Source organism: Pan paniscus, chromosome 17 (assembly GCF_029289425.2).
Source record: "Pan paniscus chromosome 17, NHGRI_mPanPan1-v2.0_pri, whole genome shotgun sequence".
NCBI lineage: Eukaryota > Metazoa > Chordata > Mammalia > Primates > Hominidae > Pan > Pan paniscus.
Genome location: NC_073266.2, coordinates 27,686,628 through 27,703,742, shown reverse-complemented (window position 1 = coordinate 27,703,742; position 17,115 = coordinate 27,686,628). Strand labels below are relative to the sequence as shown.

General features: G+C 44.7%; 1 protein-coding gene across 4 annotated transcripts in view; it reads right to left on the bottom strand.

The window, feature by feature from the left end:
- Nucleotides 1–17,115, bottom strand: part of PIEZO2 (piezo type mechanosensitive ion channel component 2) — a 478,719-nt gene that overhangs the window by 79,972 nt on the left and 381,632 nt on the right. For all 4 annotated transcript variants that reach the window (XM_034943968.3, XM_034943967.3, XM_008959670.5 and 1 more), the window contains 8 exons: nt 13,141–13,317; nt 12,719–12,844; nt 11,131–11,331; nt 9,921–10,125; nt 9,698–9,799; nt 8,181–8,346; nt 2,815–3,058; nt 270–366 (listed from right to left, as the gene is read on the bottom strand). In XM_034943968.3, coding sequence (XP_034799859.2) covers nt 270–366; nt 2,815–3,058; nt 8,181–8,346; nt 9,698–9,799; nt 9,921–10,125; nt 11,131–11,331; nt 12,719–12,844; nt 13,141–13,317 — 1,318 coding nt within the window. The remainder of the gene's footprint in view (nt 1–269; nt 367–2,814; nt 3,059–8,180; nt 8,347–9,697; nt 9,800–9,920; nt 10,126–11,130; nt 11,332–12,718; nt 12,845–13,140; nt 13,318–17,115) is intronic.

Below are 17,115 nucleotides of genomic sequence, written 5' to 3'. Positions count from 1 at the left end.
ACTACAGCACTACATCCAATCTCCAGACCCTGACTCCAAGTCCTCAGCATTTCAGAAGTTTCAAGAAGATGATCAAAGAGGCTTAGCATAAGGCATCTCATGTTATAGACAATAGATTCACAATGTACTACAGTTCTACAGCCTCCATCTGGAGATAACTGACCCCACTTTTATATCTTTATGTGCTTTGGCCCACTTTTAAAACTAGAACAATACAACTATCCTCCCTCTTCTGCCTTTCTGCCTCCACACTTGCTTTTCATACTTACGCATTTGATAGCCTTTGACTGTGCAGGCCAGGCTGAAAGCCTGGATCAACCAACAACTATTGTGCACCAATGTTCCAATGTATCCACATGCTCCTATCTGAAAAACAAAAGAGGGGGATAATTCTGAAGCTCTGCAGCCAGAAAAAAAGTGGTGTTTTATGATCCCAACGTGTGCAAGAATTCACAAGGTCTCAGTGATAAGGATTCCAGGAGATGCCAATTGTACCTAAAAATTCAGTCACCTTGTGGTAGTGCTTCAGGAGCAATGTAAATTCCTGGGAAAAATTAAACCGAACGAGGAAAGGAAAGGTCTTTCATGTAATGTTTTCTGTACTTGGAAGCACCAGTTTATCAAGAAGAAATCTTGGACGATCATAGAAATAAATCCCAACTCTGTGATAATGAATGGGTGTGCACTGAACCCTAGAACTTGGACTTTGGTAGAGTTATTTTCTTACAAGCCAGACACATATAACCTATGCTCTTCCCTGGAGGTCATCCCAGACCTAAGCTGCAGGGTGTAGTTCTTAGAACAAAACAGATTATGTGTTTTGAGTCTTGTTTGACCAATTCTCTCGGTAAAGGAATATTTTTTGTAGATTGGCAGGTGGTTGTCTTATAACAATGAATTTTTTGTTATAGTTAAGTTTAAATCCTGAGTTGGAAAATGTTTAAACAAGTATGAATCATTGCAAGCAAATACATAAATGTGACAGAGACATTGTGTGCATTTCCTGGGAACATGTGAGGAAGGAGAATATCATCAGGATTTGCTCCAACAGCAGCAGTTACTCGTTATGGATTCCCCAGCCCTGGGAATATTCCAGTCCTACACCATCATGTCCTGCTTTTGTTCCTGTTTTCCAGGCTAAGAATGCCTTCCCCCTTTGTCTCCCTGCAGACCCTTCAATCTATTTATGAGTCTCTGATGCGTTCAAATGGCATCACCTGCAGGAAGCCTGTTCCCAGCTTATCTAAGCAAGATATTAGGCATCCTTTTGTTTCTCAAAAATGTTGTAATAATTATCATTAACCCATTGCATCATAATTATTTATAAGTAGGTCTAACTTCCTTTTTAGAATGTGAATTCCTTGAGGGCAAAACCTGAGAACTGTTTATCTCTAGTTCTTCAATACATCAAATAGTGCTCAGTAAAAAACAGGTCTACAGTACAGGTTTACGGAATGAATGAATGAATGAATGAATGAACTTTGAATCCATCCATTTCCCAAGCATGGCTGTGAAATCAGCCTCTGGCAACAGATTCCTCACCATCAGACTGGCTTTAGAATGAACCAGCGTTCTGTTGTCCTGTCTCATGCTCTCTTCAACAACTCTCAATGCTACTCCAAATGTAAATTGATGTCAGAGGGGTAAAAGTGACCAATAAGTCACTTTCACCATCACCTAGAAAATTAACCTTTCAATGGACTTCAGACAAAATAAATTATCCGAATACCTATTCATGGCTACATAAACTTGGCTTTCCAAGACTTCTAGACACAGTGATACACGTGCCCCCGCCGAAAATCAAGGAGATATCACAACTGAATTGCCTGGTGAGCTCATCCCTAAGTAGCTAGGAAGGAAGAAGCAGAAGAGATTGCCTCACTGCTCTCTCAGTGCAACAGCAGTTACAGCCTGGGAGACAGACGCAGGCACAGGGATAAACTTTAAGTGAGCGCCAGGCAGAGAGCTATTAACTCCTTCAGCTCAAGAGAGGTTGTTGCTTAATTTCCCGCAGCACTAAATCACTGAAATGGTGTCGTTGTGTCCTGATAGGTTGATGTGACTCTGGAATTACTAGTGGGCAGTGTGAGTTGCATGTCATGTTAGGGGAAGAGTTGTGTTCTGAAACATAGCTACTTAAGAGCAGAGCAGCCAAGCTTCGTCGGGGCCTGGTGCGGGTTGGAGGGGGAGGGTCCCTCGACCGTACATTGCTCTAGCTGTGTCCTAATCTGAATGTCTATGATCAGAGACAGCCAGACAGAAGGCTGCATTTTCTCTTCTGTCTACCCACATCTTCTGAGTACATAAAACATTCTTGCCTATAATAGCCCATTCCACCTCATTCCCTACCCCACCCAGTATCATAGAGAAACATGCTCATTTTATTTCACACTTCTACAGTTCTTTCTAGATAAGAGCGTTGCTTTTTGCCAACATAATACAGCTTTTGAAAAGATTCAGTGGCTCAAATTCAGCTCTTAACAGGGCCACTTCATAACTCATACCAGGAGTGATGACAAATTGTTCCTCAGAAGAGACAGAATTTTAATTAGTAAAAGACATTTTAGAATTTATTCCTATGAACCCATATCCTTTAGCCATGTGGCCTTGAAATGGTGAAAATGAGGAAAAAGGACTCTGTTTAACGTGGCAAGACAGAGAGAAATAAATGGCTTTTGAATTCTGAATTTGCAGCATCTTATTGGGGCTTTTAAGAGAGCAACATGACAAGCACTGGGCTTTTAATAACCACTGAGTGGACTGTTTACTCTTACACGAAAACCACAAATGTGTTATGCAGTGGCAACCACTTACTGACAGGATATTTTTCATCGTAATCACAAAAACGTTGTATGCGATCAGCCAGTCCCAGTAGCGCAGGATGCTCTTGATGGGTTTCAACAGCAAATCGCCCCCAAAGAGCAGGAAGTAGAAACAGGCCACCAGGTACCCCATGCAAAAGATGCTGATCCTGGTGGTCCCAGTGATGAAGATGATGGTGAGCACAAACCAGAAGAGGTAGCTGAAGACGATCACTTTGGACATGTCTAAGTAAGATCTGGAAAACAAAGCCAATGACAAAAAGACAACAACAACAAAACAAACAAGAGCAAAATCATGAAAGTCTTTAACAAGGGAAGAAATTCATGCTCTCTGCTGCACCTTGCAAATCAGACTGTGAGCTTTCATTTAATCCTGCTATCTAGGAAACCCTCAAATAGTTAGTAATAGACCAATAGATGAGTTTTGGAAACCATGTATGCTTCTTGTCACCTTATACAGGCCAAATTTCTCACAAACAACAACATTTTCTGCCTACCACTTGAGTATTCAAAATTCTCCTTTCTGTTTCTATGGGAGGCATGAATAATTGTATGGCAAAAGAAATTCTAAGATACGGATGCCTTCTGGCTAGTGAAAGAAAAGTTAAGAATGGATGAACTAGAAGTTAAACAAATTTATGTTGAACACAAAGCTTTTATTAGAGGTGGAAATCTTTCCCTACAGATGGGAGGTGATTCTGACCAACTATCCAAAGCCATGGTGGGGCTTTTTTGTTCTTTCCAATACTCTGTTTCTGGAGGTCCTCAGGATGAGTCAGGATTCCCTTTTGGGGGCCACCCATCCCTGCTGCTTTCCTCATGGAAGGTGAGGCCAGCGTTCGGGTGTCAGTCTTGCAACAAGCAGCAGCTCTAGACTGTGGGTCAATATCATCTGACAGAAGTCACACCTACAGGCCAAGTCCCAACTGCATTTCTTGATTAGAACTTTTGGTTTTGGGAGTTTTGCTTTGGTGGTTTCTTTTGGCGCATTTGGGAAGAAACACAGGAGAACCAATTCTGGATTAATTCTTTGATTAATGGGTTCTTGTTCTGTAGGATGTTAATAAGTAATTGCTTAATAAAATATGCACTACACTTGAGCTATCTAGCATTATTAGGGGATGAGTTTAAGTTGTGCCTTGGTACATTTTTCAGATAAGTAAACTTTTACCCTTTACTCTTTTTAAAGTAAAACACTTTAACATTTTTATAACTTTTTTTCTAAAATACATAAAACCCTTCCTTGACTTCATAATGGAGAGTGAATGAAATGTCAGTATCTCCCTGTATCCCTAGATCATCACAAATAAAGGTAGTGATTTGCATGAGCCTAGGGGCCTTCTGAAGTGTGTGTGGTTTGAATTCAGTGGAATTGGGCTGCTGGCATTTTGAGTGTGTGTGCCTGTGAGTGCAGCTTATTCTTTCCATACCTTTCCTTCCTTGCCTGCAGCAGTCAATTCCTGCTTTACCAGCTCTGGCCTTCATACCTTGGCACTGAACCCACTTTGGGTCCAGAATTCATAAAACTAAGCTTGTGAAGATAACATGGAAAACATCGATAAATACGCTTCAAAGAGGAGCCTTAAGGATCTCTGAATAGAGAGGCTGAACCCTGGTGACAGGTACTGTGGCTAAGGGGCCACCTAACTATCAGGGCTCTGGCCACTTTCCAGAGATCCCAGGGTGCTGTGGAGCTGACCCCTGTTGGAGACGAAGAGGGGAGCATGGCTGTGCTTCTGACCAGCAAGCATATGCGCTGGCTTCCTACTTACTGCTGTGGCATTTGACAGGTCAGTTCCTGAGTGGGGTCCCTTTGCTGGCAGTCCTCATTGAAAAACAGAACAAAAATTTGAAATAACTAAAACAAAAATCAGCTTTAAAAATCAATGGCACACAAAAGCTTTCCATTTGAGTTATGATTTAGGTTTTTCATGAATACATTGAAAATACTTATGTTCCCTTTGCAATAGTAAATATTGGGCTGGACTGATTGTTTTCTTAGCATCACAGAGAAGAGGTAAAAATGGAAGTCTTACCTTAGATCAGTGCCTAGCCTGGTACTTAATTCACAAATAGAATGGTCAAGTCTGTATAGCATATTGTTTTAAAGCAAATTCACTTCCTGATTTACTCAGTTCGTATTGAGCCTCTTATGCTACCAAGAGGCACTTAAGCGCATAAACATTCAGATTTGGGAGCTGGATTGCTTGAGTTCCAATCCCAGTTCTGCTGTTGCCTATGTCTCATCTCGTTGCTGCAGTTTCCTCATCTCTACAATGGGGATAACCGCATGACCTCCTTGGGCTGGGGTAAAAGGGCTCCATATGTGGAAAGCTTGGAACAGAGCCTGGCGCAAAGGGAGTAGCAGGTGGCTGACAGCTATCTGTATTGGTACATGCATTGGTATATGCCAAGAACTGTAAGTAGGAGGATGGGGACAAATACAAAAGCAAGTTAGACATGATCTTCACCCTAAGGCAACACTTTAGAAGTGGGGATAAGATGGGTTCTTCAGATACCAACACCAGGCAGAAGATGATCCACACCATGTAAACAGGAATCTCTGGAAGATCGGAAGCTGGAGAGAGACTCCATGTGTGGGGTCGGCCGGCTTGGGTACTATCAGTGACCTATCTCCACATGGATGGCATGTGCGCTGTGACTGCATGCGCTTCTCACTGCAACCTCATATGGCTCAATAGGGCAGAAACTAATCAGTGAGGATCAGAGGTTAGGAAATTAGTCTCATGACATACAGCTAATAAGGGGGTATGAAAAGTCACAGCAGCTTCCTCAGACAGCTGACTATAGTGGGCAGCTGAGTGGAGTGTTACAGGCATTGAAAGACTGAAGATCTGACTGCAGAGGCACAGTGGGCCTGCCCTCCATGAAGTGGGCCTTTGGTGACAAAATCTCAATACGGAAACCCAAGGAATGCGGAAATGGTGAATGCATGGTGAGAGGTCGAGCACGGTTTAAGCACAAATACTGTGAGGGAAACATGGCCCAGATCAGCTGTCATGAGGCTGGGCAGAATGGTGGAGGACAGAAAAGCTGCTAGGGAGCCCTTGCATGGCCACAGCGGAGACACTGCTCAGGAAGAGCACAGGCACAGGGTGGAATCTAGGGAGCCACCCCTCCTCAGTGCCCAGTGAATACAAGAAGTGAGGATGAGGATCAAGGGATGAGGAGGAGAGATGGGAGATGAGGAAGACGAATGGAGGATGAGGAGGCAGGATGGGGAATAAGGATGAGGGATAGAGGATGAGGAGGACGGATGGGGGATAAGGATGAGGGATGGAGGATGAAGAGGAGAGCTAGGGGATGAGGAGGAAAGATGGATGATGAGGAGGAGGGATGGAGAATGAGGAGGAGGGATGGGGATAAGGAGGAGGGATGCAGGATGAAGAGGAGGTATGGGGATAAGGATAAAGGATGGAGGATGAAGAGGAGAGATAGGGGATGAGGAGGAAAGATGGAGGATGAGGAGGAGGGATGGACGATGAGAAAGAAATGGAAGAGAAGGAGGGATGAGGATGAGGCAGAGGCAAAGGGGATAAGGAGGAGGGATGGGAGATAAGGATAAGCTATGAGGATGAGGGATAAAGGATGAGAATGAGGGATGGAGATGAAGAGGAGGGATGCAGGATGAGAAGGAGAAATGGAGGATGAGGAGGAAGGATGGGGATGAGTAGGAGAAATGGGGGATAAGAATGAGCTATGGGGATGAGTAGGAGAAATGGGGCATAAGAATGAGCTATGGGGATGTAGATAAAGGATGAAAGATGAGGAGGAGGGATGGAGGAGGAGAAGGATGGATGGAAGATGAGGAGGAGGGGTGGTGATGAAGATAAGCTATGAGGATGAGGAGGAGGGATGCAGGATGAGAAGGAGAAATGGAGGATGAGGAGGAAGGATGAGGATGAGTAGGAGAAATGAGGGATAAGAATGAGCTATAGGGATGCAGATAAAGGATGAAAGATGAGGAGGAGGGATGGAAGAGAAGGATGGATGGAGGATGAGGAGGAGGGGTGGGGATGAGGATGAGCTATGAGGATGAGGATGAGGGATGCAGGATGAGAAGGAGAAATGGAGGATGAGGAGGGATGGGGATAAAGATGAGCTACGGGGATGTGGATGAAGGATGAAACATTAGGAGGAGAGATGAAAGATTAGGAGGGGGGATGGAGAATGAGGAGGAGGAATGGGGATAAGGATGAGGAATGGGGATTAAGGATGAAGGATGAGAATGAGGGATGGAGATGAGGAGAAAGGATGCAGGATAAAAAGGAGGAATGGGGATACAGATGAGGGATGGAGGAGGAGAAGCAGGGATGAAGAGGAGGAATGGGAATGAAGATGAGCTATGGAGATGAGAAGGAGGAATGCAGGATGAGAAGAAGAAATGGAGGATAAGGAGGAATGGGGATAAAATGAACTATGGGGATGTGGTTGAAGGATGAAAGATGAGGAGGAGGAATGGAGGATGAGGAGGAGAAATGGGGATAAGGATGAGGGTTGGGGATAAGGTTGAGGGATGGAGAATATGGATAAGCTATGTGGATACGAATGAGGGATAGAGGATGAGGAGGAGGGGTGGAGGATGAGGATGAGAGGGAGGAAAGGGGGATGAGGATGTGCTATGGGGATGAGTATGAGGGATGGAGGATGGATGAGGAGTAAGAATGGGGATGAGGGATTAAGGATGAGTGGGAGGGAGGGAGGATGAGAAGAGGAATGGAGGGTGATGAGGAGGGATGGGGATAAGAATGAGAGATGGGGGATGAGAATAAGTGATGAAGATGAGGAAGAAGGCTGGAGGGTGAGGAGGAAGGGTGGGGATAAGAATGAGCTATGGGGATGAAGATGAAAAATGGAGGATGAGTAGGAGAGATAGAAGATGAGGAGGAGGGATGGGGGATGAGGATGAGCTATGAGGATGAGGATGAGCTATGGGGATGAGGATGAGGGATGAAAGATAAGGAAGAAAGATGGGGGATGAGGAAGAGGGAGGGAAGATGAGGATGAGCTATGGGGATGCAGAGGAGGGATAAGAGATGAGCAGGAAGACCCTCCACTGGAGAGCTGGTATTACTGGCACAAGTCAGTTTTGATGTGAAGAAGAGGAGGAGAACTGAGGCCATAAAGAGGTGGTTTACACTGACAAAAGCAGGTGCAGTGCTATAATTCAGAGGCTCAGCCTCCAGGCTGCTGAACCACATTGTCCAGCATTTATTAACTTCAGTGTATACAATTCAGCGGATCTATTTCCCAAGTATAGCAGAGAAAGTATAGAGGAGCAATGTAATGGAAATGCACCATCAAAGTGGCTTTTAGCAAATGTGAAGCTCTTGTTACCTGCAGTGAATAAAATCTGGCACAGGGTTATGTTGGCTGAAGGAGGCCGCATCAAGGTTCATGCAGATCTCGACATTGTCACCTGCCATGATTCGCACTGCAGCCTTGTTCTCATCCTCAAAAATCTGCCGTTGTAAGGAGGCACACAGAAGCAGCATGAAGTCATCTAACAAGACAGAGGTGAGATCATTAAGCCACCTCATCCTCTTCTGATTTACATAATGCAACACACAGTCATCACACAGCAACAGCCATTCCCCAGCTCCTAAGTGAGTTGTGTTCCCAAAGTTCATAGTAAAATTCATCCTGGAGTCCAATGTCGGGGCCAAGTCACACCTTCTCCACCTTGCAGGGCATAGAGTGACCACAGACACTCCAGGAGCTTACGTGGGGAGTCTCTGGATTTTGTTTGCACATTGGTGAGAGAAATATTAGGTGCTACTTACTAGTCTTCATGAGTCTCTTAGAGGGTAACATTTTTGTGTGTGTGTGTGAGACAGAGTCTCGCTCTGTCGCCCAGGCTGGAGTGCAGTGGAGCGATCTTGGCTCACTGCAAGCCCCACCTCCTGGGTTCATACCATTCTCCTACCTCAGCCTCCCAAGTAGCTGGGAATACAAGTGCCCACCACCATGCCTGGCTAATTTTTTTTACCTCCCACCAGTTTTAAGGAGGCCACTTGAGCAATTTCCCCATATTTATCTTTTTATGTGTGGTGGATGCAGACATTCGTTTTTCTTTATCCTTTCCATCCTCCTTTGCATTTGTAACCAAAGACTGTCCCCAGAGCAGAAGCCACACTGCAGGTGTGGTGAGAGCAGGTGGAGGTGGTGGACTGTGCTGGACAGCACAGAGCAGCCTGAGAGAGCTGTCCTCCCGGCAACTGTCCACAAAGGGCTGAGGCCAAGCCTGCCTGGAAGCCTGAACACAAGCTGCTTCCTTGCTTTTAAAATTAAACCTAAACTTGTTTAGGCAGGGCAGTCATTTGCATTTTCTGTAGCACCCAGTACTCTGGTCTTGGGGGAGCTGCTCTGACCTTTGGATCACCAGCTGCCATGGGAAGGCCTTGGGGCTGCAGCCCAATTCTAGAGCAACTAAAATCTGGGAAGCATCTCCCAGCATCCACTGTCCTATGTTCAGGGTTTATTTATCTGCACTGGGAGCCAGAAACCACCAAGTCAGAAAACACAAAAGCCTTCCTCTCTGGTTTGTCTTTTGAAAGGTGGCTGTGTAAATGTGTGTGTGTGTGTGTGTGTGTGTATGTGTGTGTGTGTGTATGTTGGGGGAAGTGAAATTATGCAAGTGAATATGGCATTTCCAACATTGATTTATTAATTTTGCAAATGTAATAGGGTGAGTAGAAGCCATTAATGACTTGTGATATTAATGCATAAGACAAGCCTTTACATGATTACGAAGTCTAGTGGAAGACAAAAGGCACTAATGCATAGCACGTGAACAATGATTAACAGTAAACCCGGATACCAGCACTCTGTGGCCCTGCAGTGGAAACACTTACAGACGAGAAACACAGGGTTGGGCCGCACAATGAAATCTGGGAAGTACAGCCACTTTATGATGTTGTCATTGAAGCTGGCACCCTTGAATCTCCACGGGTAATCTGCAGGGAGGGAAGTGGCAAACAGCACAATCAATACTCTTCTTCACCACTCTTCTCCCAGCCGTCCGCTCAGTAATGGCTTCTTCTAAAAGTAGACGGCTCAAGGGAAGGGCAGGCTCACCTCGGCAAGGAGCAGGTGGGATGCCAATGCAGATGAAATACTGGAAGGTGATGATGCACGCCAGGAAGCAGCAGTACTTGGGCCAGATCTCTGCGATGGCTTTCCTTCTGCGTCTATATAAGACAGCGATCAGCCAGCAGGCGTGGATCATGGCATAGAAATCCATTCGCTGGCCAATGACGTTAACTGACATTAGGAAACAGGTCTGTGTAAAGATGAAAGGAGGCAAAAAAAAAAAAAAATCAGGCATATGGGAAAGGGGACTGGTGATAGGTGTCAGGTCTGTGTAGATGACGGAGACCCATGTCCCTCAGGGCAAGTCTGTCTGCACAGATTCACAAATGCTTGCTCTTTTGAGTGTCTCAGCATGAAGACAGAAATACTGTACAGATTACTCCCAAGGGAAAAACTGACTAAGTAGCTGTTATCATAACCACTTCAGACAATAAAGAGAACAGCCATTTTGATCTCCTCATGAAACATCACCATTCCTACTTCATTCTATGAAGGCACAGGCACTATCACAATCGTTTTAGGTTAAAACAGTTCATTTTGGCTGCAGCTTATGGTTTCAGAATGCACAAAAAGAAAGAAGATTAATACTTTATTATTTATTTATTTTGAGATGGAATCTTGCTCTGTCACCCAGGCTAGAGTGCAGTGGTGCAAACTTGGCTCACTGCAACCTCTGCCTCCCGGGTTCAGGTAATTCTCCTGCCTCAGCCTCTCAAGTAGCTGTGATTACAGGCGTGCACCACCACGCCTGGATAATTTTTGTATTTTTAGTAGAGATGGGGTTCCACCATGTTGCCCAGGCTGGTCTCAAAGTCCTGACCTCAGAAGATCTGCCTGCCTTGGCCTCCCAAAGTGCTGGGATTACAGGCGTGAGCCACCGTGCCCAGGCAGAAGATTAATACTTTATTCTTAATAAGAAACCTGTTAACACGGCAACTGATGGCCATGCATTTAGATGGCTCTGGAGATCCAGAGAGGCCAAGGCACTGCTGTGGAGGGGGGTGTTCGGCACCCAAACTTGGAAAACTTTCAGTCAAGCCAGTTAACCATCAGTACAAATACTTTCTGTTCTTCTCAAGGGGACAGCTATCATGCCTGCAGATGTATCACAAAGTTCCAGTGGCCAATTGGCCAGAAGCAGTTCTTTGAATGTTCATGGAAAAGAGAAATAAAACATATCAGCAAGGAAACTCACCTCCAGACCGAACTTGTAAAAGAAGTAATTAATGAAATATTTGGCACAATTAATAAGTCCATCATCTAGATGTAGTCTTGTAATGTCATGAAAGATAGTTCTAGACACAGGGGCCGTCAGGTTATTTCGACCTCGATAGTACTCCTGATGGCGGTAAATGGTGACTTCAAAGGCCAGGATAGCCAGCATCAGGAGGTTATTCTACAAAGCAAGGAAACACAAATGTGTCAGCCAGAGGCTTTATGATTTGGTAATTTCAAGCAATCCCCACATTCTTCACAACTACAAGGACAATATTTTATAAAAGCTCACCTCTCTTAAACAGTTTTGAGCTCAATATTCATTTTCTCTGTCTTACTTATTGTGGCATTATCTATATTAGAAAATCAGGCTAACTTCCAAAGTCATAGGATCTAGAATCTCCAAACATAAGATGCTGCTGCTCATTCCTATTTCTCACAACTACACATCTCACACCAAGGAAGCAATTTCCAGTTATCCAAGGAGGGCAGTTCAGCCTTGTTTGCAGCCAGAAGTGCAAAAACAGTACAGAGACATCCTGGGAAACGCACTGAGCTGAATGAACGGGAAGCTGCTTAGGGGGAAGCTTTTGAACACTCCTGAAATCTGGCTACAGACAGCAATAGATTGAGAAGCATGCTGACAACAGTAAAATAATAATAGCGATGATATAACTATTATTCAAGATAATGAAAATAGTTAACATTTATGGAACCATAGGTTCCAGACACAATTCGATCACCCTTTCCAAATACCAATTTGCTTTATCCTCATAACAGCTATTTATGGTGGGTACTGGTACAAAAGATATCTACCATGTGATGAAAAATCTAGAAGGTACATAAAGAAAATGGGATGCTTAATACATTTAAAAATCCCAGGTGCTGAGTGTAGAGGCTGTACCCTTAAATGCATTGCCAGTGTAACATCATTAGGACTGCTCAGATAATCCACAAAAATAAAATGTGAAAAATCTGAAGCATGTTGTTTTCGTTATGTTTGTATGACTATTTGTACTCAAGTTTCCTTTTATAAATATAAGTTTTATTTTATTACTTCTAGATGTAATAGATTCTCTTTATTAAAAACTATAGATAAACAGAATTTACACAGCAAAAATGTCTCGTAAGGCTATATCCACTTCTCAGAAATAACCACTATTGAGCATTTGGTATACTTAATATTTTTCTTTGTGTCTAGAAGAGATCATACTATGCACAGTGTTTTGAAATTTGCTTTTTAAAAATCTTACTATATTTTAGACATGCTTCAATTCTAATGCACCCATCGACCTTAATCTTGTAATGGTCTTGAAATGATTGTATAATGTTCCAATGAATGTATTTGTCATACTTTATTCAAGCAATCTCAGACCGTTTGATCATTTTCTCTTTAACATGCCACAATACTGATTTTAACACTTAGAGTTTGTTGCAAAGGTGATGCCAAATCCCACATGAGAAGATACGGTTACTATCAAATGTCATGTTAAGCGTCTCATGGAAAAGAATCCTGAACTATTATATAACGGAGTGGAGGCCCAAACTAAGCACGACAAAGCCATTACCCTCAGGTAGACTAGCAGAGGCGAAGACTTCCGCAGGCCGACCCACTCTGTAGGATCGATAGGAGCGCTGTAGAGCAGAGACTTGTTCAACTCATTAAAGGGGATGTTTGTTTGATTTTCATTTGGCTAAAAAGAAGAGAAAATGGAGTAAAAAAAAAATAGCTCCACAGATTAGGAGAGCTCAGGTTATTTCTTCTTCAGCTTTGAGAAAATGATAGCGGTAGGATGGGAGGGACAGGCCCATTTCAGGGGAGACCTCAGTATGAGACGAGGCTTAACACAGGGCCAGAGCAGGACCAGCCAGGGAGAGGTGACTTATAAGCCAGGTCAGGCCAAATGTGCTTGGGGATGGGGGTTCCCCAAGTATCTGCCTTGCTTTGCTAAAGGGCAGTCAGGAATATTCCCCCATCACCGAGGCTCACCAAGGAACAGTTAACAGAGAAGTTCTCAGGCTTAATGGTTTGGAGCTGGTACAACATTTTGCAGACGATGATCACACACGTCCAGACCGTGCAGACGCTTGAAGCCAGACGGCGCAGCTTGGCGTACGGCAGAGCAAAAGCCCAAGAAATCAAAAATACATAGTTGAACAGAGACACCTGAAAACGTAAAACCAGAAATGGGGACAAAAATACGTAACACGGCATAACAAACAGGACATCCACAAAACAGGATGACTTGATTTACTCAGTTCGGCAAAAGCAGACTGGATTCCTAGCACGCGCAAGGAATTGCCCTAGGTGCTGGGGTACTAAAGTAGGTGAGTTATGGTCTCACCCCTCAAGGGCATTATGTCTTGTGTGGCAGACAGACATATCATCAGGTGACATCAATATCATGTAGCACTGGTTAAGCTATCAATGTGGGCAGGCTCCTGTGAGAGCGCCCAGAAGGGTCCTTGGTCCAATGTGGAGGTCAGGAAGCACTTTCAAGAAGAGACAGTGCCTGAACTAAGCCAAGCCAAGAAAGATGAGAGGTGGATTCTTTAGGTAAAGGAGGCATGAATGAAGGCAGGAAAGCATGAGCTAGCATGGTGGGGACAGGCAACAACAAACAACTGGAAAGTTCAGAGTTGAAAGTGTGAAGTGCAGCAGGAGGTGAGGCTGGAGATGCAGCTACAGCCAAGTTTTGACGGCTCCTTTTTACACCATGCTATGGCACAGAAGCCCATTCTTCAGAAAACTGAGAGCTGTGGAAGGGCATTACACTGGGAATTTGGAGGTAAGATTTGCTTCCCATTGAGATAAATGTAACTGATGAATGGAGGGCCCATTGTGGGGACTGGACACGACTTTTGGGCGACCCACTCACGTGCCACGGCAATAGCCCAGGGAAGATGGGGAGGAGGCGCGGATTCAACATGGGAGGCAAAATTAGCTGGACTTGATGACTGATTGGCTTGGTGGGCCGGTGGGTAAGAGAGAAAGTTCAAGGAGTGATTCCCAGGTTTCCACTTGGGAGCCTGAGTGGATAACAGTGCCATTACTGAGACAGCAATGCTGATAGGGAAGCTGGTCAGAGCAGCAAGGTTGTGAACTCAGCTTGAACCTGTTGACTTTGGGCTGCATGCGAGTTCGTTGATCAGGCCAGATGTTCCCACATTTCTAGCAATTCTTTATAGTTAATAGTCCATTGGACAGTATAGAAGGACCACCATCTTCTTCAGGCATGGGAAACGCTCATTTATTCTGCATATTTTTATGTTAAAGTATTATCCTAGAAATGTTTAGTATTCTCAGGTAGAAATAATAGCATGCTCTCATTTGATACAACTAAACATGTACCAAGCATTGTGGGCTAAGCATTGTGGGCTCTAAAAGACATAGTTACCTACTTGGCTTATAAAACTATAAAAGAAGAGGCCGGGTGAGGTGGCTCACACCTGTAATCCTAGCACTTTGGGAGGCCAAGGTGGGTGGATCACGAGGTCAGGAGTTCAAGACCGGCCCGGCCAAGATGGTGAAACCCCGTCTCTACTAAAAATACAAAAAATTAGCCGCGCGTGGTGGCAGGCGCCTGTAATCCCAGCTACAGTGGCCGAGATCGTGCCACTGCACTCCAGCCTGGGTGACAGAGTGAAACTACGTCTCAAAAAAAAAAAAAAAGTTTAAAAAACTATTAAAGAAGAAAATGTGGAGACTGCATGACTGTATTTAATTCTGCTATTTGTTACCTGTTACTCTTCTACTCAACTATTTGTCACTGTCCAATGCAAGGAACCTCTCTGAGAATTAAGTGCTGAAATATTAAAGTAGGAAGAGATGCCTTATAGAATTAATTGAAGATGAAAGAAATACAGTACATGGAAAGGCCCTGCAAACCATAACTCACTCATAAACATAATGTCACCTTTTAACAAAACAGATAGATTAGCGAATTGACTCTTCCTCCATAGTCATCAACAAGTGTCTCGTCAATTTGGATATTAAAAAGCAAACCCTATTAAAGATGCTGTGAAATTAACTCAGCTATGTCTGTTATTATGTATCTAAGACCTTTAGTAAAGACAGCACAATTAATTTATTCAGAACTTTTAATTTTCTGAGTGATGGGGAAAGGGAAGTAAAGGTGGTAACTTTCATTAAGTCTTAACTAGGTTCAAGGTGACACATCCCCTGAGGATTCCCTGCCCGCAGGAGGCATGTGGGAGGGACAGATGGAGGCACACAGGCACTTGGTGACAGCGTAAGGGGACTGAGACCTGACGAATAAACAGGAGTTAGACAGGCAGAAGAAATAGCAGGTCCAAGGTCCTTCCAGACTTGGGAGAGCATGGGCTGCCCATCCTTGGAGAAGCAAGTGATTCATTGTGAGAGAAGTGTGATCTGAAACCTGTCAGGGGACTTTAAAACCCATCCGGCGTCTTAGAGTGTCCAGGAATGGCAAAGGTGAAGTGGTGTGGGCTGGATCCCAGGGGTCTTATACCACGTTACGGTGAGGATGCCAGGCAGCTGCTGCAAGGTTTCAGGTAGAGGGCTCTCATGATCATATCTACCCTGTGGGAAGACTATTCTGGCCGCATTGTGGAATACGTATTGCAAGGAGAAAGGATTGGGCAAAGCTGGGAATCTGTAAGATAATCTAAAGGCCAATGGAGGCAGAGGGAGTGAGTAGGACACCTGAAAGAGCTTTGGGGCCACTCAAGAAGTGGGGTCAGGCCCAGATGTCATGTGGAAACAGGGGCCTGGAGTTCAAAGAGAGTAGTGAGTTGACACAGATTTTGGGACTCGCAGCAGGTGCAGGGCAACTGAACCGGAGTCCTGTGCTTGTGAGCTCGTGAGCTCACCCATGAGAGTCCAGAACAGAAACAGGCTGTGGACAGAGCCTGAGGAACATGCTGAGGAAGCTGGTGGGAAGGGCGGGATGAGTCCAGCAATGAGACAGGAAGGGCCTGATGAAACTGTCGGGAGGGGCCGGGAAGGTGAGCTGATGTCCAAAACAAGAGAAAGGAGAGCTTCAATGACAAGGAAAGGATCCCCAGTCCTCAGCATCCTAGAGAAGTCAAATCAGAGGAGGACTAAAGAGCCTCTGTGCGGTGAATATTTTTATTTTTATCATTTTACAAATAGAAAAACTGGGGCTCAGTGAATGAAATATGATACTTCATTCCATACAAATAGCAAACCCAGTGCAAACCTCAGTGCGCCTTGCCCTCTCACAGTTCTGTTATCTAAAGAGATCATGATCTCATCATTTTCCTGATGGTAAGAATCTCGTGGAAGGGAAGAAGAAGAAAGAAGGAGGAAGAGGAGGAGGAGGAGGGATAAGGAAGAAGAAGAGGAAGGAGAAAAGGGGAGAGAGAAGGGGAAGCAGAAAGGAGGGGAAGGGGAAGGAGAAGTAGGAGGAGAAGGAGGAGGAGGAGGACAATGACTATGACAAATACCTGGGCCACAACCAACACCTGATGAATTAGAATTTTAGGGAAATAGATGCTAGTCCACGTACATAACAACTGTCCAGGTGCAACTATCACCTCCAGGCTGCAACTGCCTGCAAGAGATACTCCTCCCTGTGGAGCAAGTGCTCACTGTGGACACCTCTAGCACAGCAGTTATTATCACTTTTAGTTTTATTTGGCAGCCATTCCCATCAGGCTGTGAGCTCAGACAAGAAGTGTGTCTTTCAAGCTACTACACTAGCACCTAGCACCATGTACGCATTCACTTTATTGTGAGTTCTTAATAAAGGCTCAATGAATGCTTAGTGAGAGTGAAAATAATAACAATGATGAGACAGACAAGAAGGAGAAACCTCAGGTCTGCAAAAGTTTCCTTCCTTCCTTCCTCCCACCTTCCATTCCCTCCCCTCCCCTCCCCTCCCCTTCCCTCCCCTCCCCTCCCGTCCCCTTCCCTCCCCTCCCCTCCCCTCCCCTCCCGTCCCCTTCCCTCCCCTCCCCT